The 22,853-nt window shown below is 43.3% G+C and overlaps 1 protein-coding gene across 1 annotated transcript; it reads right to left on the bottom strand.

Annotated features, from left to right (window-relative positions):
- Nucleotides 1–279: 279 nt before the first annotated feature.
- cfap221 (cilia and flagella associated protein 221) lies at nucleotides 280–21,950 on the bottom strand. Its single transcript, XM_061706306.1, has 26 exons — nucleotides 21,826–21,950; nucleotides 21,340–21,455; nucleotides 21,022–21,172; nucleotides 20,754–20,854; nucleotides 20,404–20,490; nucleotides 20,246–20,341; nucleotides 20,057–20,157; nucleotides 19,856–19,959; nucleotides 19,342–19,501; nucleotides 18,849–18,954; nucleotides 16,968–17,097; nucleotides 16,793–16,880; nucleotides 16,321–16,408; nucleotides 16,122–16,211; nucleotides 15,822–15,917; nucleotides 14,245–14,332; nucleotides 14,007–14,098; nucleotides 10,049–10,126; nucleotides 9,838–9,945; nucleotides 9,632–9,751; nucleotides 9,449–9,534; nucleotides 9,279–9,351; nucleotides 9,079–9,176; nucleotides 1,224–1,316; nucleotides 1,015–1,088; nucleotides 280–445 (listed from the first exon to the last, which is right to left on the bottom strand). The coding sequence occupies exons 3-25, from the start codon at nucleotides 21,110–21,112 to the stop codon at nucleotides 1,028–1,030; spliced, it is 2,235 nt and encodes a 744-aa protein (XP_061562290.1). The 5' UTR covers nucleotides 21,113–21,172; nucleotides 21,340–21,455; nucleotides 21,826–21,950; the 3' UTR covers nucleotides 280–445; nucleotides 1,015–1,027.
- Nucleotides 21,951–22,853: the final 903 nt, after the last annotated feature.

Here is a 22,853-nt window from a genome sequence, read left to right as displayed (position 1 = left end):
TTAATAAGGTAATAGGTTTCTCAACTGAGTTTAACTTGATAGCTGCCACTGTCATCTGAGTGAATGAAATCTTTTCCGAAGGGATTTGCATGTGGCTCTAAACAAAAGCCAAAGCAATTCATGACATTGTTTTCTGTTCTATGAGATCTCTAACTGAGTTGGAGATCCCTCTAGGGGCGAGAGCGGGTACTTAATAGACCACTCGGCCCTTTCATGCAGTAATAGCGCCAAACCTGTGAGCTTTTAAATGAAGAGACTTTAATTAAACTCATACCCTCCACAAAAATCTTTTTTTATTGATGTAAAAGTGTGCAACACGTGTGTGTGTGTGAGGGGGGCCTAGTCACAGTCGTGTGATGATCACTGGGTCTCCAAGCAGCTGCAGTTTCCTCATCCCACTTTTTCCTCATCTGTTTGAACCCAGACGAGATGCTGCCTCTGGTGCCTGCCACATACAAACCCAGCGTTCGTAATGAATCTAAACATCTATGAGCTATACATGTAAAATATAATGGCTGAAATTGGTGTATTATCAATGACATACAGTATTTGAATGTTATACTATTTTTTCTATGCCACATATTTTAGCTCATTCACTCCAGCCCTCCCAGTTAACATGGATAGTTGACATCAAAAGCTGTCGATGGCAGTGAATGAGTTATTTTAAGAGGAGCATGTTTCTCTACAACAATGACAAAAAATACTACATAAATAAAAGTAGCATTGTGTAGCGTGTTTCAAGCTCTCCAGAAGAATCAGGAGGATTTACAATTCGTCAACTTCATTTGTGCTATCTATGTTTGGTTTACCCAAAAGAGATAATAAGCCAATTGTTCATTTCAGTACTATCAAGTACTAATTGTAGAATTAATGGCTGGACTTTAGCATCCAGTCTATTTATAGTGCAGGAAGCACTTCTGTTGTGTAAATAAGCATTAAAGAATCTAATAACTGTGTTTCTTAGTGGCTTGGCCATTCAATGAATCATGTTAGCAGAATCACTAGCTGTTCCACCTGTGGAAGGTTCTCACTGGAAACGAGATAGGAATTCTCGTTTTATCATCTCTGGGGTTAGTGTCACTTCGCACCTGCATGCAGACAAACACAGTATATAGTATTAAAGTCAGTATATGGGATTTTTTAAAACATTTTTTACATTAAGACAAAAAGGCTGAAATACAGTATGACTGAAAAAAAAAAGAATCAATCACTAGTGTGCTTACCTTTTGTCTGTACATCCTGAGAGATAAGCAGGAGGCAGGGTGAAAGCATCAGGTGATGTGACAGGAAGGATGTCTTTATTATAGTCAGCAGAACTGGAGGACGCACAAAAAAATACAAGCTGATTGATGCAGCAAAGAGCTGGACCATACGTGACTGAACAGGACAGATATCCACTCGGCCTCACTGAGATGAAAGGACTTCCAACGGCTGCGTTTGAACAGCAGAGATAAAACGACAGCCGCCTAAAAGCACTTTGAGGGATGGCAAAACTGAATGAAAGCGTTTTACTTTATGCTTCTTCACATGCACTTCCTATAAGCAGTAGAGTTCATTTCAGTTACCGTAAGCATTGTTTGCATTTTGTATAGTGGAAAACTATGAAGGGAGCAAAAACCAAACAAACAAACAAACAACTGATCTGTATACTGTAACATGTTCGGGTATCAACAACAGTATCTAAAGGCAGGAGCTAGACTTACTAGAATTGGACGGTTACGGTTAAAATATTGCTTGGAAGAAACCTGGCTAATCAGTGTATTATCCAATGGAAGTTGGTCAAACGAGTGCGCAAGGGCGCTGCCCCACCATGGCGATGGTCACTACATTACTTTTCTTGAAGAAAAAAAAAATCTAATAAAAATATCCATCCATCAATTTTCTACAGCGCTTATCCTCACTGGGGTCCCGGGCGTGCTGAAGGCTAGCCCAGCTGACTCTGGGCGAGAGGCGGGGTACACCCTGAACCCGTCGCCTCCCAATCGCAGAGCACATATAAACAAACAACCAATCGCACTCACCTACGGTCAATTTAGAGTCTTCAATCAACCTACCATGCATGTTTTTGGAATGTGGGAGGAAACCGGAGTACCCGGAGAAACCCCACACAGGCATGGGGAGAACATGCAAACTCCACTCATCTGAAGGCCAGATTTGAACCAGGCTCCTCAGAACTGTGAGGCAGATGTGCTAACCAGTCGTCCACCGTGCCACCCTAATAAAAATATTCATAATAAGATAAAAATATTTTTATATATACACTATGTATATCTATTTTAAGAGGAGCAGGATAAAAAGTGTATCGATAATGATGAGTAAATTTGTTTCGTCAATCTCGGTTCTCTGAAATCATAATCCACTTCCAGTTTTGGGTGCATGTACAGTATCTTTACGCATTGACTTCAAGCCTCGCATGTGCAGTAGCTCCTCTTTAATGATATGAATAGGACCAAGGCGGGGCGCTACATTCCAGCGCCCTGAGGTGACCTACACTACATCCTGGCTCGATCTCTGCACACAGCACTTTGGCATTGGCGTATACCCTGTTCAGTGGCATGTCAATGTCTGATCGAGTCCTGCTCGTCAGAGTCCACTGCTGGAAATACAATTTCTTTATTTAGTTTTACGTTTCATCGTACCGCTGCAATTTTGAAGGTACGTTTTCAAATAATGTTTGCTAGCTTACTCTTATGCTGACTTGTGTGGTAGTGCTTATTCAATCATACAAACCCCAATTCCAATGAACATAGGCTGAAAAGGATTTGCAAATCCTTTTATTCTGTTTTTACTTCATTGGAATTGGGCTTTATAATACAGACACGCAGTGTCAAATGAATGAAACTCAAATGTTGGTAATGTCCAGTGTTGTACCTGAACTAGTTCAGTGAATGAAATTTCATCTACTAGTTCAGTCAAACACAGTTAACGTGTTGGGGGACAAACGTATTATTTGGCAAACCAGCCCCCAAAAGTTGCATGGCCGCATGTGTAACAAAATGTGATTCTGGAGAGGAAAAAAACATAAATTGTTCCGCCTGCCTACGGCAGAAAGCAGACAGTGGGATTGGCAATGAGGACTCCATCCGTTGATGGATAAACGAGCCCAGTCTATGACGCGGTTGTGGAGTTTGTGCCAGGGAATACCAAGAACTAAGGGGGTCTCAGGGGAAGGAATGACAAAAAGGGAAATGTTTTCACACTGAAATAAGGAGTGTGATGGGCACTGTTTGATGGGTGACCAGGGAAATTACCCGGCCATCCAGGGCTGTGACTTTTTTTGAGGATGGAAGTGGTTGAACAGGGATTTGGAGCTGGTGAATTATTTCTTCATGAATAAAATTATCATGGGCACCGGAATCAATAAGGGCAGCGATGGGGGTGTTATGAGCCGATATGATAATGCAAGCGGGAACGGTCATGCGGGAGGGAGAGCTTGTGGGAACGGATGTTTGGCTCACTGCGACACTCTTGGGATGCGGTGAGCCTGGTCTTTCTGGTCGGAGGGGGCATGAGGAAATAAAGTGACCGGATTGACCGCAGTAGATGCACAGCCGCTGGATGACACGACGCTGACGTTCTTGTGGATCTAAACGTGTTTGACCAATTTTAATGGATTCATCGGATGCAACGGGGAGTGAAGAAAGTGCGGAAGATGACTGCGTGGTGCTCAGAGTGGGAGAGTGTTTACGCAAGCATAGCCCTTTCTCACGGGCTCTCTCTCGCAGTCTGTTATCCAGACGGATGGAGAGGGCGAAAAGAGCCTCAAGAGAGGAGGGCTGGTCCCGGACCGCAAGCTCGTCTTTGATTTGTTCGGAGAGACCCCTAAGAGACCCCTAAGGGCTGCGTCAACCCACCCGCATTCACCAGCAAGGATACGGAAGTCGATGGAATATTCTGCAACGGACTTAGCACCCTGAGTGAGTGTGAGGAGATGACAGGTGGCTTCTTTGCCCTGAACAGGGTGATCGAAAACCTTACGGAGTTCGGCGGAAAAGGAATCTAACAAAAGGAGGACCGGGGAGGAGTTGTGCCATAATGAAGTGGACCATTTTGCTGCGGAGGAGGTTAATGCCATATGCTACTTGGGAACGTTTGGTGGGATAACTGTACAGATGAGGTTAGACTGGAATCCCTGTGGACCATGATGTTTGCAGATGACATTGTGATTTGCAGTGAAAGCAGGGAGCAGGTGGAGGAACAGTTAGAAAGATGGAGGCATGCACTGGAAAGCAGAGGAATGAAGATTAGCCGAAGTAAAACAGAATATATGTGCATGAATGAGAGGGGTGGTGGGGGAAGAGTGAGGCTACAGGGAGAAGAGATAGCAAGGGTGGAGGACTTTAAATACTTGGGGTCAACCATCCAGAGCAATGGTGAGTGTGGTCAGGAAGTGAACAAACGGGTCCAAGCAGGTTGGAACGGGTGGAGGAAGGTGTCAGGTGTGTTATGTGATAGAAAAGTCTCTGCTAGGATGAAGGGCAAAGTTTATAAATCAGTAGTGAGGCCAGCCATGATGTACGGATTAGAGACAATGGCACTGAAGAGACAACAGGAAGCAGAGCTGGAGGTGGCGGAAATGAAGATGTTGAGGTTCGCTCTCGGAGTGACCAGGTTGGATAAAATTATAAATGAGCTCATCAGAGGGACAGCCAAGGTTCGATGTTTTGCAGACAAAGTTAGAGAGAACAGACTTCAATGGTTTGGACACATCCAGAGGAGAAATAGTGAGTATATTGGTAGAAGGATGATGAGGATGGAGCTACCAGGCAAGAGAGCTCGAGGAAGACTAAAGAGAAGGTTGATGTACGTCGTGAGGGAAGACATGAGGGCAGTTGGTGTTCGAGAGGAGGATGCATGGAGATAGGCTTACATGGAAAAGGATGACGCGCTGTGGCGACCCCTAAAGGGACAAGCCGAAAGGAAAAGAAGGAGGTGGGATAACTGTACGGTTGGAGATTGAATACGAGTGAGCAATGAAGAATAAACTGGCTACATGCACCTAGGTCCCTGGAGTAGGGCTCGGGCGGAGGGACATGAGGTTCTTTGTATGGGAAGCGGGGTGGCTCGGAGGCTGCGGGCTCGGGAGGAGTACTTACAGGGGGTTGAATGGATTGCATCTGTTGGGAAAGGAGGGAGACCTGTTGCGAAAGGGAGTTGACCGGTTCGGTGATTTCTTGCAGTAGTTTGTCCTGTCGCCCAATGTGGGTGCCTTGGAGTGTTAGTGCGTTCTTCAGTGCCTCCGGAGTTGCTGGCTTCATAGTGACCAAAGTATTCTGTCAGGTGTGGGAAGTAGCTGAGCCCAAGAACAGGCAGAGGCTGATGTAAAATGATGGACAGTTTATTGAGCAAAGGTTATGGAAGTGGTCATGGATGTGTTGACAGGCGGCGGCGTGGACAGGTGGTGATGAGGGTTGATTGGAGACAGGTGCGTGGCTTGAGAAGAAGCTGAAACAGAGAGCGGAGGGGAGAGAGAGGACGAGAGGGCGCAAAGCGCCAGCCAGGCTCCAAAACGGTACTGCAGGGCAGTACATGACAATTTCCCCCTTTACTGTATCAACTGAGCCAAGGCTGCTAGTTTAGGGAGAGTAGTTCATAGCTGCAGTGACGCGTAATTTTCTCCCTCAAATAGTGTTTGTAACAATTAAGGACAAGAGTCCTGTTTTTGTTTTAAATCCTCTTTTAAAAAAATACAAATAATTCACGCAACAAGCTTTGCCTCGTTTTGAGACGAGGCTGAAAGCGGCAGGACCAAATTGGTGGCATAAATGGGGAAATGCAAATATTTTGAGGGCAATAGCTCACAGCAACATATTTGGGGAAAAAATAACTATAAACTAGTTCATTTTTGGAATGGTGAAATTAACTTTTAAGTAGTTCAAGTAGAAAAGGAACTTTCCCAACACTGGTAATGTCTTTTTTTGTGTGTTCAGTGTTCAAAACAGACATTTTATTAAGTTGTCGCTCACATTGTGCGAAAGCACGTAGACCTCGCTCTTTGGCTGCCTTAAGAGTGGTGTTGACCACTCAATTTTCATCACGGGTGTTTAGCTGAGCCAATAACTTCCAGAAGCAACTGATGATTTTGCTAGTGTAAATTAGATTCCTGGTGAGGACCCCACCGAAGTAACACTGTTTACGATTGGCTTTTTAAAAGGGTAGAAATACCTTTCATATATGGAATATGGAATCATTTAGTTAAACACACAATACAATGCCCCTCAATGTCACCTTATCGTGGTGGAGGGGTTGTGTGTCCCAATGATCCTAGGAGCTAAGTTGTCTGGAGCTTTATGCCCCTGACAGGGTCACCCGTGGAAAACCTAGGTGAGGGACCAGACAAAGCACAGCTCCAAAAAACCCTATGATGACAAACAATGCAGGAGGACATTTTCCCTTGCCCGGATGCGGGTCACCGGGCCCCCCTTCTGGAGCCAGGCCTGGAGGTGGGGATCGAAAGCGAGCGCCTGGTGGCGGGGCCTGAAGCCATGGGGCCCGGCCGGGCACGGCCCAGGGGGTAACGTGGGTCCCCCTTCCCATGGGCTCACCACCTGTGGGAGGGGCCGTAGGGGTCGGGTGCAGTGTGAGCTGGGCGTTGGCCGAAGGCAGGGACCTTGGCGATCCGATCCCCGGCTACAGAAGCTGGCTCTAGGTTCGTGGAATGTCACCTCTTTGGCAGGGAAGGAGCCCGAGCTGGTGTGTAAGGTCGAGACGTTCCGACTAGATATAGTCGGGCTCGCCTTCACACACAGCTTGGGGTCTGGTACCAGTCCTCTTGAGAGGGGTTGGATTCTCTTCCACTCTGAAGTTGCCCATGGTGAGAGCCGCCGAGCTTCGAAGACCTCCTCAACTCCACCGACATGCCTTCCCATGAGGAAGCAGAGTCTGGGTTATCTGAGGCGGGCTCACCTATCTCTGGGGTTGAGTTCACCGAGGTGGTTAAAAAGCTCCTTGGTGGCAAGGCCCCGGGGATGGATGAGATTCACCCGGAGTTCCTAAAGGCTCTGGATGTTGTGGGGCTGTCCTGGTTGACACGCCTCTGCAACCTCACGTGGACATCAGGGGCAGTGCCTCTGGATTGGCAGACTGGGGTGGTGGTCCCCCTTTTTAAGAAGGGGGACCGGAGGGCGTGTTCCAACTACAGGGGGATCACACTCTTCAGCCTCCCTGATAAAGTCTATTCAGGGGAGCTGGAGAGGAGGGTCCGTCAGGAAGTCGAATCTCAGATTCAGGAGGAGCAGTGTGATTTTTGTCCTGGCCGTGGAACAGTGGACCAGCTCTACACCCTTGGCAGGGTCCTCGAGGGTGCATGGGAGTTCACCCAACCAGTCTAAATGTGTTTTGTGGACTTAGGGAAGGCGAACCCCCTGATGCGGGTTGTTCGGTCCCTGTACGACCGGTGTCAGAGTTTGGTCCGCATTGCCCGCAGTAAGTCGGACTAACTTCCGGTCAGGGTTGGACTCAGCCACGGCTGCCCTTTGTCACCGATTCTGTTTGTAACTTTTATGGACAGAATTTCAAGGCGCAGCCGAGGCGTAGAGGTGCTCCGGTTTGGTGGCCTCAGAATTGCATCGCTGCTTTTTGCACATGATGTGGTTCTGTTCGCTTCATCAAGCCGTGATCTCCAATTCTCACTGGAGCGGTTTTCAGCTGTGTGTGAAGCGGCTGGGATGAGAATCAGCCCCTCCAAATCTCAGTCGGAAAAGGGTGGCGTGCCCTCTTCGGGTCGGGGATGAGATCCTGCCCCAAGTGGAGGAGTTCAAGTATCTTGGGGTCTTGTTCACGAGTGAGGGAAGAATGGAATGGAGATCGACAGGCGGATCGGTGCAGCGTCTGCAGTGATGCGGACTTTGTATCGGTCCGTTGTGGTAAAGAAGGAGCTAAGCCGAAAGGCGAAGCTCTCGATTTACCGGTCGATCTACGTTCCTATCCTCACCTAAGGCCACGAGCTGTGGGTCGTGACCGAAAGAACAAGATGCCGGATACAAGCGGCCGAAATGAGTTTCCTCCGCAGGGTGTCCGGCTCTCCCTTAGAGATAGGGCGAGAAGCTCGGTCATCCGGGACGATCTCAGAGTAGAGCCGCTGCTCCTCCATATCGAGAGGAGCCAGATGAGGTGGCTGGGGCATCTGATTCGGATGCCTCCTGGACGCCTCCCTGGTGAGTTGTTCTGGGTACGTCCCACCGGGAAGAGAACTCGGGGACGACCCAGGACACGCTGGAGAGACTACGTCTCTCGGCTGGCCTGGGAACGCCTCGGGATCCCCTCGGAAGAGCTGAAGGAAGTGGCTGGGGAGAGGGAGGTCTTGGCATCCCTGGTAAAGCTACTGCCGCCGCAAACCAACCTCGGATTAGCGGTAGAAAATGGATACACATAATACAATGATGTTGTTACTTGTTAATGAACACCACATCTACCATGCTCCCATCCAATTTGTCATTGGTGCTGCATTAACACTCACCCGTGTGAACTGTGCTCCCTGGTTACTGGTCCATGTTACTCTATAAAACACTAGCAAGACCCCACCCTATCTTGGCTCGCTGCTCACCATACATACCGCCACCCGTAGACTCCATTACAGGAGTATTATTAACCTCTTCAATACCAAAGTCTGCACTACTTTTGATCGATCCTCTTTTAAATTGTCTCCCCCAAACGACTTGAACACTCTACAACAAATGATGAAACTCACCTCATTCATCCCGTTCATTTTTTTTTTTTTTTTTTTTAAATCAGTGAGAGATAGGCTACTGTACATGATCGCTGCACCGGTTTTTAGCCTGTTATGAGCCTTTACTTCATAATATGCTATGTTGTAATGTGATCTATTTTGTAATTATGTAACTATATCAAACTATTAAAAAAAAATTCATTTTTGTATTTATTTGTTTTATTTATTTATTTATTTGTATTTGCTTCTATTTTGCTTTGTTTTACTCTGCTGTCTGCAGCCAGGTCAGCATTGCAAATGAGAATCTGTTCTCAATTTCCTTACTTGGATAAATAAAGTTTAAATAAAAAATGATGTTACTGATACCTCCACTGGTAGTTTGCAATCCTGATGGAAGCCTGGTTACCTACCCATGCAAGATGTTGCTGGTCAGAGCAGCCTGTCTGGATACACATGTTGCAGTTACCAAGCCAAAATTGTCCCATGTCTTCAACCCTGTGATCGCTTCCTAATGCAAAGAAAGGAAGTGTAGCAGTGATGTATTTAAGATGGTTTCAGCAAAATACCTTAAGACAAAAAACATACAGTATACTATATGCGATCTAACTACCTTTGTGTCCAGAGTCTGCATTTGTAATGTTTGTGACTCCATCCCACTAGTTTGACCCTCAGAGGTTGAATAACTACACAGAGAGTGTAAATATTATGTAATATACTCAATAAGCAGCTCCATATCAAGGAAGGATTATGCTGCAATGGCACTGAAGAGGAAACATTTACCGAGGCAATGGGCAGAGGTGAAAGTCCACATCGCTTTCGAGGTATTTAGGGGTTGGCTTATAGGCCTGGAGGCCAGGAGCAGGGTTCTACAGCACACAACACATGAGAAAGGTATGTAAAAGTATACCTATACCTAGAAACCTATCAGAATTGCTAATAAACATCCATCAATAAGACCCTCACGAAGATTCTGAGTGGGTGTGCATGAATGGGTCGAAGTAGAGCGCGAGGGAGAGTGAAGTTTAGATCATTGGCATCTTGCTCATCCTCCTCCCCTGGTGTGGGTGACTGGGAACCTGCCTCCTGGGGGAAAAATGTGAAGGAAAGATACTTTGCAAATACAGTAGCCATGGATTACATTGGCTGATCATAATGTGTTGTAACTTTACTGGATCTCCAGTGCGAAGTGGTCGGGCTAAGGTAGTGGGAATGAAAGCGTTAAAGGCTTCCCAAGCTGACACAGGGTGGTAGCCCATCAGCTTATAGTACTGAGGAACCTATATAGAAATACATTCATATATTTCAAGAGTTCACTGAGAACACACAATGCATTGTCATGGAGACATGAGTTATGCTTAGATAAGCAGTTACTACACCTACTTGAAGCTTGAAGGTAGGAACATGTGTCGTCACCCTCACATCAACAGCATCCACAGGCACTGCAGAAAAGTCAAGAGCCTACAAATAGAAAGCAGACACCATTTGCACAAATTAAAGGAAAGTGCTTCTTTCCTCTGCAGGGCATTGTAGTTGGGTTACCTATAGCAGTTCTGTGATCGTGGAGAGTGAAGGTTAATTTTTATCATTGGATCTGTCATCTTTAAAAGGTTAAAGGAAAAAATATTAGCTGGTGTGCCCCTCACAAAATATATATTTTGTGACAGCCCCATATCTAAAATGGCTGCTGTCTGCCAACCTGGAAATTATATTTTTGTTTGGCCCCCAATGCTGCATAATACATAGTTTCTGAGAGTATTTTGGTTCAGAAATTCATAAATGATGCAGATTCATTCATTTGACCTTTTTTTGATCAAGTTCAATTTGGCTGCTAATTTTTGAGCCCATGTGGTCATATCCTTTCGACATTGATGCCGGTTTTTGATGCAGTACCGCCTGAGGGATCGAAGGTCACAGGCATTCAATGTTGGTTTTCGGCCTTGCCGCTTACATGCAGTCATTTCTCCAGATTCTCTGAACCTTTTGATGATATTATGGACAGTAGATGATGAAATCCCTCAATTCATTGCAATTGTACATTGAGGAACATTGTCCTTAAACTGTTCGACTATTTTCTCACGCACGTGTTTACAAAGAGGTGAACCTTGCCCCATCTTTGCTTGTGAATGACTAAGCAATTCAGGGAAGCTCCTTTTATACCAAATCATGGCACCCACCTGTTCCCAATTAGCCTGTTCACCTGTGGGATGTTCCAAACAGGTGTTTGATGAGCATTTCTGAGTCTTTTTTGCCACCTGTCCCAGCTTTTTTGGAACGTGTTGCAGCCATAAAATTGTAAGTTAATGATTATCAGTTTGAACATTAAATATCTATTCTTTGTAGTGTATTCAATAAAATATAGGTTGAACATGATTTTCAAATAATTGTATTTTGTTTTATTTATCTTTAACACAACGTCCCGACTTCATTGGAATTGGGGATGTAGAAACAAACAACCATTCACACTCACAGTCGCACCTATCGGCCATTTAGAGTCCTCAATTAACCTACCATGCATGTTTTTGGGATGTGGGAGGAAACTGGTGTACCCGGAGAAAACCCACGCAGGCACCGGGAGAACATGCAAACTCCACACAGGTGAGGCCGGATTTGAACCCGGGTCCTCAGAACTGTGAGGGTAACCAGTCGGCCACCGTGCCGCCTATGTAAAAATATGATGAGGCAATTTTACATAAATATTTACAGATATATATGGTTTCAGTCATAAACCTAACCACAATGTGGTCCATGAATTGGACAACCCTGGATCATCAAACATGTGTACATATGTACTGTAGGCAAATAATAATGTAGGTTGCCCATATGTCGAGATCGATGCTGGCAGCCCTAGTGGACCTTGCACAGGGATCAGGAATGATCCAACGTGAGTCAGCTCTTGAAAAGAGAGTGACTGAGGAGTGTCTTTCACTTTACAATGTCAATAGGTTAATGCACAAGACTGTGAAGAACAAGTGTTGCAGCTCTTCAAATGACACCCAGTAAGTGAAAAACCAATAAACCATATTAGCCTTATGGACATGAGGCTGATCTGGCAGCTTGCCACCCGTGCCCCTGAAGACCGTGAGTTTCAGAAGAGGGACGGTTCACAGTACCACTGGGGTGACAACTTGGATAAAATCTGTGCCATGATCTTCTCATGCCACGCCAGTGCATACCTCATCTTCATTGTCAATGTCATACATACACATGAGCACGGTTGTTGACTGGTTTGGCCAATAGGACTATATCTTCAGACATCCAGAAGCAGATACAATGCTGCCCTCTGTGTATTCAAACGTGAGTGCCAGTAAGTACAATGCACCTGTTATATTAGACTGCGAAGGACCCAGATATGCATGTCCAAGCAGCTTACTTATAGCAAGCAGTGAGCGTTCTATAGGCATTGGAAGAAGGTGTTGGAGAAGGCAAGAGAGCTGCTGGGATGAGTGGGTGAGAGTCTGGAATTAAAACATGAAATCAGAGCAGATATGAAGGCATTTGTCCTCTCCCTCATTTCTGCTGGGAGTGCAGATGTGAGCTGTGCTCTCCATAGTAACAGCTGTTATAGATGACCCAACTATTGGGAGAAAGAAAGACAAAATCAATGGTGTATTTTAAGTAACAAACTCTTGCTGTATTTCAACAATCACCATCCACTTATTAGGTTAGCGCACACCTACGCAATATAATGAGATCCATCCATTTTCTGCACCCCCAAAATCTGCCTTTACACACAAAACTAGAATGGAACAAAAGAACACACAAAGACCTCTACAAATGTGCAATCCTAATTTGGACCAGTACCAAGCTTTACACCTTCATACAGTATATACCATCCATCCATCCATTTTCTGAACCGCTTCTCCTCACAAGGGTCGCGGGCGTGCTGGAGCCTATCCCAGCTGTCATCAGGCAGGAGGCGGGGTACACCCTGAACTGGTTGCCAGCCAATCGCAGGGCACATAGAAACAAACAACCATTCGTACTCACAGTCACACCTACGGGCAATTTAGAGTCTCCAATTAATGCATGTTTTTGGGATGTGGGAGGAAACCGGAGTGCCCGGAGAAAACCCACGCAGGCACGGGGAGAACATGCAAACTCCACACAGGCGGGGCCGGGATTGAACCCGGGTCCTCAGAACTGTGAGGCTGACGCTCTAACCAGTCGACCACCGTGTCGCCCAGTATATACCCAAATACTGAATATGTGCGTTTTGTCAGACTCATTGTGTTCCTCATTAAGAAATAAGTACCGTAATTTCTCGTGAATAATGCACACCCATGTATAATGCGCACCCCCGAAGTTGACCTCAACATTCTGGAAAACCCTTCAACCTATGTATAATGCATTTTTACAATGCATGATTTTGCTTCTACCCATATGATCAAAACATGAAGTATTATATGTATTTTATTAGTTTTTTCAAATAATTATTCCGAAGTTAAACACCTTATTTGAACACACAATACTTTCTTTTTATTTACTTGCTCTTATTTTGAAATTCACAGCCCTACTTTTATTTCGTAAATGAGAAAACACACAGTTGTGCTCATGTTTGATTACACAGGCAGGATTTGTAAGATGTGTACAATTCTTTTAAGAAAACATGAAGGGCTAGGCGAAACACATTTAATTTTATTTTAATGGGATTAAAATTAAACTGTCAAGAATTTCAGAAAAGCATTATCATTAAACAAAACATAACCATAAATAAATTAATGATGGTTGTTATTCAGTCATCAGCCATCACAAATTCTGCCAGGGTATGTAAACTTATGAGCACAACTGTACATCGTATGCAGTCATATGTACCCTTATCATACTGGAATGAAGGTGTAGTCTACACCTTTTTCATAACCTCTAGGTGGCATACTAGAATGAAAGTGTACAACTTTTTCATAACCTCTCGGGGCGGTGGCATACATTGATGAAATGTGAAAGTCTTTTTCATTTTCTCTTATACCTATGTATAATGCGCACTACTGACTTGACAATTTTCTGGGGTAAAAAAATATTATACAGTTTTATACATGAGAAATTACAGTAATGGAAGTGCAAAAAATACTGTATTTTGGTGTGTTCTGGAGATGCACCAAAATATAGGTATTTGGCCTATTAACTACCCTTCCACAAAGCTTTGTGAAAATTGTTAAGAGTAGTCGATATATGTAGTCATAATGTAAAATACCTCTCTTTTATGATTTTATGTAAAAGTAGATTTGATTTAATACAATTCCTGCAATTGAATATGTCCTTTGATTATTCAAGTACTGTATCACTAATGACGTGGCCTATGAGTGTATGTTAATTTGCGCTTTCAGTACCACAAAGTACTAACCAGCGGATCAGCTTCATCTGAGAAAAGTGGGTAGGAAGATGGAAATATCCTGTCTGGGGAGATCTTCATAACACATGCCTCCTCCTTTTCAACTGAGACAAACATAAAATGACAGACGTTAACTTCTATGACACAGAGGGTCACAATCGCATCACGAACCAATGCACACAGTGCCACAAATAGCTGTTTTTGAGGCTTGGACATTTGCATCAAGGGAGCACTCAAGGGTAATAAAGACCTTTGTTGGCCGAGAGCAAGCCCACCGCAGTGTCTGGTAGATTCCTCCACAAGGCCAAGGTCCGTTTCACGCGACACTGCATCACAACCTGTGAGAGAAGCACATTGCAGGTTTAATCAGGCAACAGCTAACTTGTTGATGCGTGGGAAGGTACCTCGAGACGCAACTAGTGCGCACTACATCAGTAAAATAACCATTCCATCCATTTTCTGAGCCGCTTTTCCTCACTAGGGTCGCAGGCGTGCTGGAGCCTATCCCAGCTGTCATCGGGCAGGAGGCGGGGTACACCCTGAACTGGTTGCCAGCCAATCGCAGGGAACATACAAACAAACAACCATTCGCACTCACATGCACACCTACAGGCAATTTAGAGTCTCCAATTCATGCATGTTTTTGGGATGTGGGAGGAAACCAGAGTGCCTGGAGAAAACCCACGCAGGCACGGGGAGAACATGCAAACTCCACACAGGCGGGGCCGGGGATTGAACCCGGGTCCTCAGAACTGTGAGGCTGACGCTCTAACCAGTCGTCCACCATGCCGCCCAGTAAAATAACATTTGTTTTAAACCTCTTTTTCTTGTCGCAAAAATACATCCATGTGGGATTATCTCTCTCTGCAGTGTCCTTTATAAGTATAAAGTATTGTGCAAAAAGTACATACAAGAGTTTTATGAAACTATGTTAAGTGTAGGCTAAGGCAAGGAAGAATCCGTGTACAGTATTTGCCCCCATCTAAAATTCTTAGTTTTTTTGCAGGTTCCCCACTTTAATGCGTAAGATCATCCAAAAAATGTAAATGAATCTTTGTGTGTGGTGTAATGTACAACTGTATAAATGTAAGATTATCAGAGCACACCACACACAATATAACCAAAACTGGTAAATGCCTGATTTTGTATCTTCATTCGTGGGGTCCGAAGCAGAAAGAAAATATTTTAAGATTTGATTTCAGTTGTTGGTGCTCGCCCAACCAGTTATTAGTTTTAGGTGGCAATTATTTTTTCACACAAGGCCAATTAGCTTTGAATAGTTTTTTTTTTGTTTTCCTTAATAAAAAAAAAAAATCACCATTTAAAAACTGCATTTTAGCTTTACTTGGGTTATCTTTGTCTGATATTTACATTTCCTTGACGATCTTAAACATTAAGTGGGGAAACTATGCAAAAAATAAGTATTTGAGAAGGGGGCAAATACTTTTTCATGGCACTGTACATTTTGGTGCAGAGGCAATAGAGGCTATCCTTGAGGCTAGATTTTGAACATTTTCATGATGTTCTCAACAAACAATAATAAGTCTTAATGATTGCGTTATGTGTAGGAGGTGGCAATATCTGTAGGTAGGTATTAGGATTGTTTAGCACTGGGGTAGTTTTGTGCTCTGTTGAGTGCCATTGCCATTATTACTACTTTGATTAGAATGGACTCTATCCAGGAAACATGCACTTCATTTACTACATACAGGGATATTGTTGCTAGGAGTGTGAGTGTGTGTGTGTGTGTGTGTGTTTGTGTGCATGTGTGCGAATGTGTGTTTGAGTATGAGCAATCTCACACACTTTAATTGTGTGCGTGTGTACCTTCCGGGCTGCCTGCTGGAAGAGTTTTAGGGCCCTCTCTTTTAATGCCCACTGAAAGCTGGGGTGAAACTGGAAGGATGGGGCTCCTTTGGGGACCTAGAGGATGATCCAAAAATGCATGTTACTGTCACACGTTTACTAAGTGTTAGGACACTGAGTGTATGTGAAAGTATTTTATCGGATCTCAGCAAACAAAAATGAATGAGATAGTAGATTCCCTGACCACCAATTATGTTTTCATGTGAAAGGGGCCTGTTTAAGAAATCCAAATCCAACCTCAGTGTAGGATGCCATGTATACCTGCCCTGCGTCAGATATTAGTCGTATTGAGTAAAGTTTTGGTGGTCCACTGGTAAAGTCTTCCTGACGTCTTACATCTCCCTTCCTGACCTACAAAACAGTCATAACATTGTTTTGTCTAACAGAACTAGTCAGACAAACATTACTCCAATCAAAACTGTTCCAGGAATGTTGCAAATGTACGTTGTTGTACATTTACCTTGTACTGCTGTAATGCAATCAGTCTGTCCTCCAGTACCTGGCTCCTGGTTGACTCTGACACTGGGTCTTTACCCAGATGGACTTGTCTGGCGGATTACATTTATTAAATAAACATAAGTATAGGGAACAAAAGGCCATTACACCAACAGGAAGTGAAAACGGAAGAAAATATAGAGCTGAAACTTTCCCGTTACAAAATTTCCACTTGGTTGAGATTTCCTACAAGATTTTTGGACTATGTGGCAATTTTAGTCCATTCATCCAGAATATAATTTGTTAGATCAGAGGTCACTTATGTTGGATGACATGGCCTGACTGAATAATCAGCTAATAGGTGTGTCTCGAGACCTCTATGCCTTAATTAAAGTGACTAGGGCAGAGATGAATTTGGAATAACTCAAAATGTAAAGCCCAAACAGCTAAACTCAACCAAATCAGGGAAGAAAGAAAATGATTACAACTGAACCTACAATTTCAGGCGATTGATTTGCTCTTCTTTAACATTTTGTTGAACCTTTTTTAGGAAAAGAGCCTCCTTCTTCTGCTTGTTCTGCAGACCTAACGAGCACAAAATGTGACTTAGAGTGATAATGAGTCCAATGTCCACACAACAGCAGAGGCAGTTAAGTGGCATGCACATCATACCCTCACTCGGGTGTTCAGCGCCAAGTTTGCTACTGTCCTTCTGCAGCATCTTTGCCACCCCAGCGTGGGTGGAGGCATCCACCAAAGACTTTGGTCCTGGCTTGCTCCCAGCTGGACCTCCTAATGCACCCTGTAGGTTGTGTGAAGCAGCAACAGTGTGAAGTGAAGAGAAATGTGTGTGGTGCAGCAGAGGGAAAATTACATTTCTCCTTAGTCATAAAATAGTAGGCTTGTATATTGTAAAATGTGTAAATTAGACATGCAAACACCAAAGGCATGAAAAAGGTGCCAAAAAACTAAAATAAATAATCTACAGAGATTTTATTTTTAAAACATAAATTAAGCAATCTGGAAGACTGAAGAGTACAACAAGGCAAAATAAACAAGTTTTCTTTTTATTTACACTGCTCAAGTACATGTTTCTTTGCTTTTTTTGTTTTGGCCTCCAACTTCAGCCAGGCCCTTCTCCACCTGCACCTGATGCCTGCTTCAAGCTGTGCCACATGAATAGCATCCTCCTCTTTAAGCACTCTCATTCTGGAAAATAATTGACTAAAATCATTGTCTGATTGACTTCATTTTTTCACTATTACCAACTTCAATGGCTAATCCCAAAAGCATCCTCCAGGAAAATATTAAGTACAATATTTTTTCTGTTTTAATTGGCCATTACTGAATTTTAAGTTACTGTAGTTCATTATCTGTTGTGACATAATCCCTAACATCGCTCCGTCACGTCATATATTTAACATTAACATCCCTAAACTAATTAGATAATTGCAGGCGCGTTACCTAACTAATACAAAATGTACTAATGGACTCTTGTCACCGATGTTACGTGTGCTTCGCGGTTCCGCTGCGACCGCAACCAGGGCCACGACCCGCACCACCTCAACGCGAAAATACAAAAGACCAGTGCAACAAATACGACACTGGCTGATCTGGTGACCAAAAATGTTGCATAAACGTAAGAGTAGCAATCGAGGATGTATGCTCCAGAGGTGGGTAGAGTAGCCAAATATTGTACTCAAGTAAGAGTACTGTTACTTGACAATAATGTGACTACTCAAAAAGTAGTCCTCCCAAATAATACTTAAGGGTAAAAAGTACACAGTGAAATAATTACTCAAATACTGAGTAAATAGCACAAACAATAAAAACAAATTTAAATTAAAAAAATAAACATTTGCAATTTACTGCACGGTGTTTTCTCAAGTTATAAGTGAACTGAAATATCCACATTTGGGCAGACACTGCTAGACATATTCTATAATACATGAAAGCTGTTTTTTTTGTTGTTCATCTAAATGTAAACAAGAGTAGCGTGCCGTTGCCTTCATGGTAACGACGACCTTCCCAAAATGGTGGGCATTTAGGCACGACGATCAGCCGGGCTGGCTTCTAGTGTTAATACCTATGCCTGGGAAGCCCAATAGAATATGTTGTGTGAGGTCATGTGCGCTTAAATTAGATTAGCGCAAACAGCGCCCAATGCGGAAGTCGAAGTCACGCGCACGAAATAGTTGATAAATAAGCAATAATTGATAAATAAAAGTAGCGAGCGACATTTAGATCATTGTAACAGAGTAAAAGTACCATTATCACTAGGTGACAGCATTCAAGGACTATGAAACAGCCTATGATGACAGCAACGGCAACCTCGCCCCCCCCCCCCCACACACATACATACACACCCAGGAAAAATCATCGGATCTATACGATTCACGTAAATGGCCTATTTTGAGTTAAAAACGGCGAATTCCGCCGCAAGGCGACTGATTTGCATGTATGGTAAATAAACAGCTCAACTGTAACTTCACAGAACCAGTAGGCATAGAAAATTCCTCAATAGAAGAAATGGGGAGACTTCTCTAACATTACCTTGGGTTTGACAACATCCTTGGCAGACTTTAGTTTGACTCTTTGAACTTGGATGTCTGGTAAAGAGACTTTACTTTTGGCAGGTGTGATCTGAAGAGCAAGCTCCCTATTCCCAGCAGGAGAAATAAACATTAAAAATATACAGAAGCAATCCCGTCAAGAAAAAGATTAACATCTGCTTTTTTGATTAAGATATAAAAATGATTTGTATTTCTACTATAGTATTTGGTTAAACTATTTGGTTCATGTGCTCAACATCTTACAATAAGTGCAAGCAATTCATGTTAATGAATTATTATTTTTTTAGGCTGCGATAACATCAGGGTCTTGGTTGAAGCGGTTGCCTATGATGGATAGCCTCCCCTTCGTCATGGGATCGCAATAAAACATTGAAAAAGAAAATTTAAAGTCAGAGAAGGTAATTTTGCTTCCATCCTGCTGGTGCGTGTAAATGGTGCTCGAGTGAATTGCTGTAACTTAATTCTGCAAATACCTGACACCAAGGAGAGGGGCGGAGCTTCCGGTAACAGTACAGAGGTAGGATTTTGTGTTGAATTGTGAGACAAGCAGCCTAATGGTGACCTGACAAGTCTCATAGCGGCAGGGTCTGAAGGTAATGGTGATCTTAGATTGACCATTGGCTGGGATCACACCTGAAGAACATAATCACGATCCAAATTGATCATTATGATGATGATATTTACACAATATAATTATTTAACTATTTGCAGGGAACAACTAGTGACCAATGAGGTTTCAAAGCGACAAGAAATAACCTCATGTTATAACACATCTGGTGGAGTTCTAAACTCAAGTGCTGATGCTTCCCAGAGCCTGGACAAGATGAACGTGTGGAAAGTGATGTTTCCTCAGCCATGAGGTATTAAATATACAACAGACAACCAAGTAGCCTGCAGAATGCACAGCATAGCTGCACTCCAGATAGGTTGTGTTAAGTGTACTGAGGAAACCAGGCCGACGGGTTACGCAAACGTTGTTATTCCTACCTGTGAGTGGGTGGATGGAAAAGGCCTCATGTGGCTCAATAAGGTGCACTTCAAACTCCAAATCAGCGGGAGATCTGCAGCTCAATGGAATGATGTAGCTAACACTATAGGAAGGATCACACACAAAAACATTATATTGTTCTTGCTTGTATGGAAGAAATGCATTTTCATAGATAAACAATCACACACACAAACACACACCTCTGTCCGAGTGGTACAGCTGGTAAGTCAACGCGCGTTGGGATATGCACGTGAGCGGTGGCGGGGTAAGCGTGAACTGGAATTAAAAGGTTCTCATCATCCTTAAAACGGGTGCAGAGCAAGAACAGACAAGGCACAGGCCATTAAAACATGGGGACAAGATCACAAGAAGGTTGCTTGCGTGCTTACCTCACAGTGAACCCGAATACAGTCAGAGACACGGGTCCACTCGTGGGGACAGAATTTGACCTTCACTGTGTAGGCGAGGCCAGGAATGAGACGACACTTGAGGGAAGTCAGATTAGTCAAAATGGACAAAGTTGACTCTTAAACTTACTCAAACATACCTTTTTGGCATAGTTTGTTCGGAAATGCTTGGTTTGGGTGGGGATGATGTGAATATTTAGAACTCTTGATGAGATGTTGATTAGTTTCTAAGGAGGAGGAGAAAGCATTTCATTTCAAATTCATCATGTGCACTCAAGAGAACCAGTTAGACACTCTTGATGCTTACATCCACATTCATCAAGCATATATGAAGGGAAATCCTATCTTCATTCATTCATCCACCCAAATGAGAAGATTTCATAATGTGAGCTAATTTGCTTTTTATTTTTTACTTGTGATTAAGAAATTGGGATAAATTACAGTGTTCCATGAAGGACATTCAGATTAGAGCGATACTTTCTTTACTCACCACGCTCTTCACATAGTCCTTCTCTAGCTTGAAGCCGCTGAAATGGAGTTCAGAAGGATCCACTTGGATCAGGCCATTGCTCTTCTCTCTAACATAGATTTCTATATACGTAAAAAAAAAATACATAAAAAAGATATGATTTTGAATGGCAAACCAAATAGATCATATTTTCCTTTTTCTTTCGGCAGCACATGTATGCATGGTGGAATAAACGTAATTGGGAACTATTGAATTAATAAAGGCCGTCATCATGCCCCTCAATATGTACTAGACTCCAGGAGATGGTTCGGCACGCTGCTCCTTCCGTCCTCCACCAGCTGGGTCAGCGGCAGCGGCGTCAGGGGGGCAGAGACAGCCATCCTCCAGGGAGTCAAGGGTCAGCCGCAGCTACGCAAGACCAACGACAAGCGGCTGGATGGCTGTAAATAAAAATGAGACAGCAGTGTACTTCTTTTATAAACTGAATGGAACCGAGCATTCAAATGTACTGATAAGGGACACTCCCATTCCTGCAATGCTATCATAATTGACAAATGCTCGAATTCAAGAGAACACGTGGCCACTGATAGTGTAGTGGTTCACTTGCCTGACAGCGTGGGCTCCGTTCCCACTCAGTGACTCTGTTTTATATGTGCCCAGTGTTTGACTGGCGACCAGTCCAGGGTGTCGTCTGCATGGGATAAACTCCAAGTCCCCGTGGCCCTGATTAGGATGAGTTGAAAAATAAATGTGTGGCTGGACGCGAGACGTAAAAGTAGGCCTACTGTCACATAAGTATGTAACATCGATAACATTGGCAAGAAGGCTAACAACAGTAACTTCTGTTATACCTTCTACCTGGTTCGACTGGCGCCATTTTTAACACAGGCAAACCATCTTCGCAGAGGGAAAAAACAACAACTAAACTTTGGCTTCAGTTTGTGAGTACACACGTAGCTTAGCTAACTTTATTGATAAACTAAAACGATATATTTATATAGAACTTCTCCGTCGTCGTGACTTGCCGTCTCCATCAAAGGCTCATGACGATGATGCATTACATTAGTGACTACAAATATTTTAAGTCGCTCACATCGTTCAGTGTTGCGCAGGTGAAAAACCGAAGAACCTACGAAGGTGCCATCTTGACTCGACCATTTGTTGACTACAACTTGAATTATAATCCCGGCCGTTTTCTAATGACAGGTACTGTGTTTATTTGGCCACTTTTTTTTTTTTTAAATTGCTCACAGGACCCGACAAACACTGTCGTTACCAAGGTTACAGTCTTGCTCGAGGGGCTGGGTTTAAACGCCATGTCGACCAATGCCACTCTTGTGTTCACCGATTAATGTAACGCTATGACGTTCAAACCTCAATTTCAAAATAAAGTGTTTGACTTTTTGTCAGAACATCTGCTCTGGTGCTTAAAACGTGCATCGTCCCATTACATTATTTAGAATAAATCAAGTGTAAATAACAACTTAATTTTGGGTTATTCAGGCGAGTGCAGATTATTATGACAGTTGAGACAAGAAGTTAGATTTTTGTGCTGTTAAAAAGAAAGAAAGAAAAAAGAAAAGGTGCATCGTTGCCTTTGTTTTCTTTTTCCTTTTATTTTTTTTTTTAAAGCAAAATGGTCATTAGGTTGCCATCCGCACATTCACCTTGCGAAAGAAAAAGTGCATGGGAACTCTACCACGATTCAAGTAAGTCGGGTGAGTCATTACTTTTAAACTGCGAATTCCATGTAAAAATCAGCATAAAACACTCGCTCCATTCTAAAAATATGCACTCAAAAGTAACCAAATGGAATCTAATGCAGTGTTTTACTGATATCTAGTGGTCATCACATGTAACTGTGTATCATTCAAAATCTATTTTTCCACTAAAGGAAGCAAGATGAGTTGAAACTGTTATGGAATGTGGGATGTACTGAACTGCTAGCCGCCTGTAGAATGAATTAATTTACATGCTAGCCGCATGTAAAATTAACAGTTACTGTATATATCTTACCAGCACCCGCTATTAGTTGATTATTTTCCAATGACTTAATCAAAAAAAAATAATAACAAATTTACATTCATTCGGCTATAAAAGTAATTGTTTTGTGAATTCTAC

The sequence above is a fragment of the Phycodurus eques genome, chromosome 1 (assembly GCF_024500275.1).
Source record: "Phycodurus eques isolate BA_2022a chromosome 1, UOR_Pequ_1.1, whole genome shotgun sequence".
Lineage (NCBI taxonomy): Eukaryota > Metazoa > Chordata > Actinopteri > Syngnathiformes > Syngnathidae > Phycodurus > Phycodurus eques.
Note: the sequence above shows the minus strand (reverse complement) of the source record. Positions and strands in the feature narration are given on the sequence as shown.

Excerpts from the sequence above, each read along its gene's own strand:
- cfap221 (XM_061706306.1), bottom strand. The coding sequence starts at position 21,112 with ATGGCTGTCTCTGCCCCCCTGACGCCGCTGCCGCTGACCCAGCTGGTG. Across the intron at positions 20,855-21,021 it reads GAACCATCTCCTGGAGTCTA|AAATCTATGTTAGAGAGAAG; the intron begins GTACATATTGAG and ends TTACGTATATAG. Across the intron at positions 16,409-16,792 it reads CAAATCAATCGCCTGAAATT|ACAAGTCCATCTGGGTAAAG; the intron begins GTAGGTTCAGTT and ends GTAATCCGCCAG.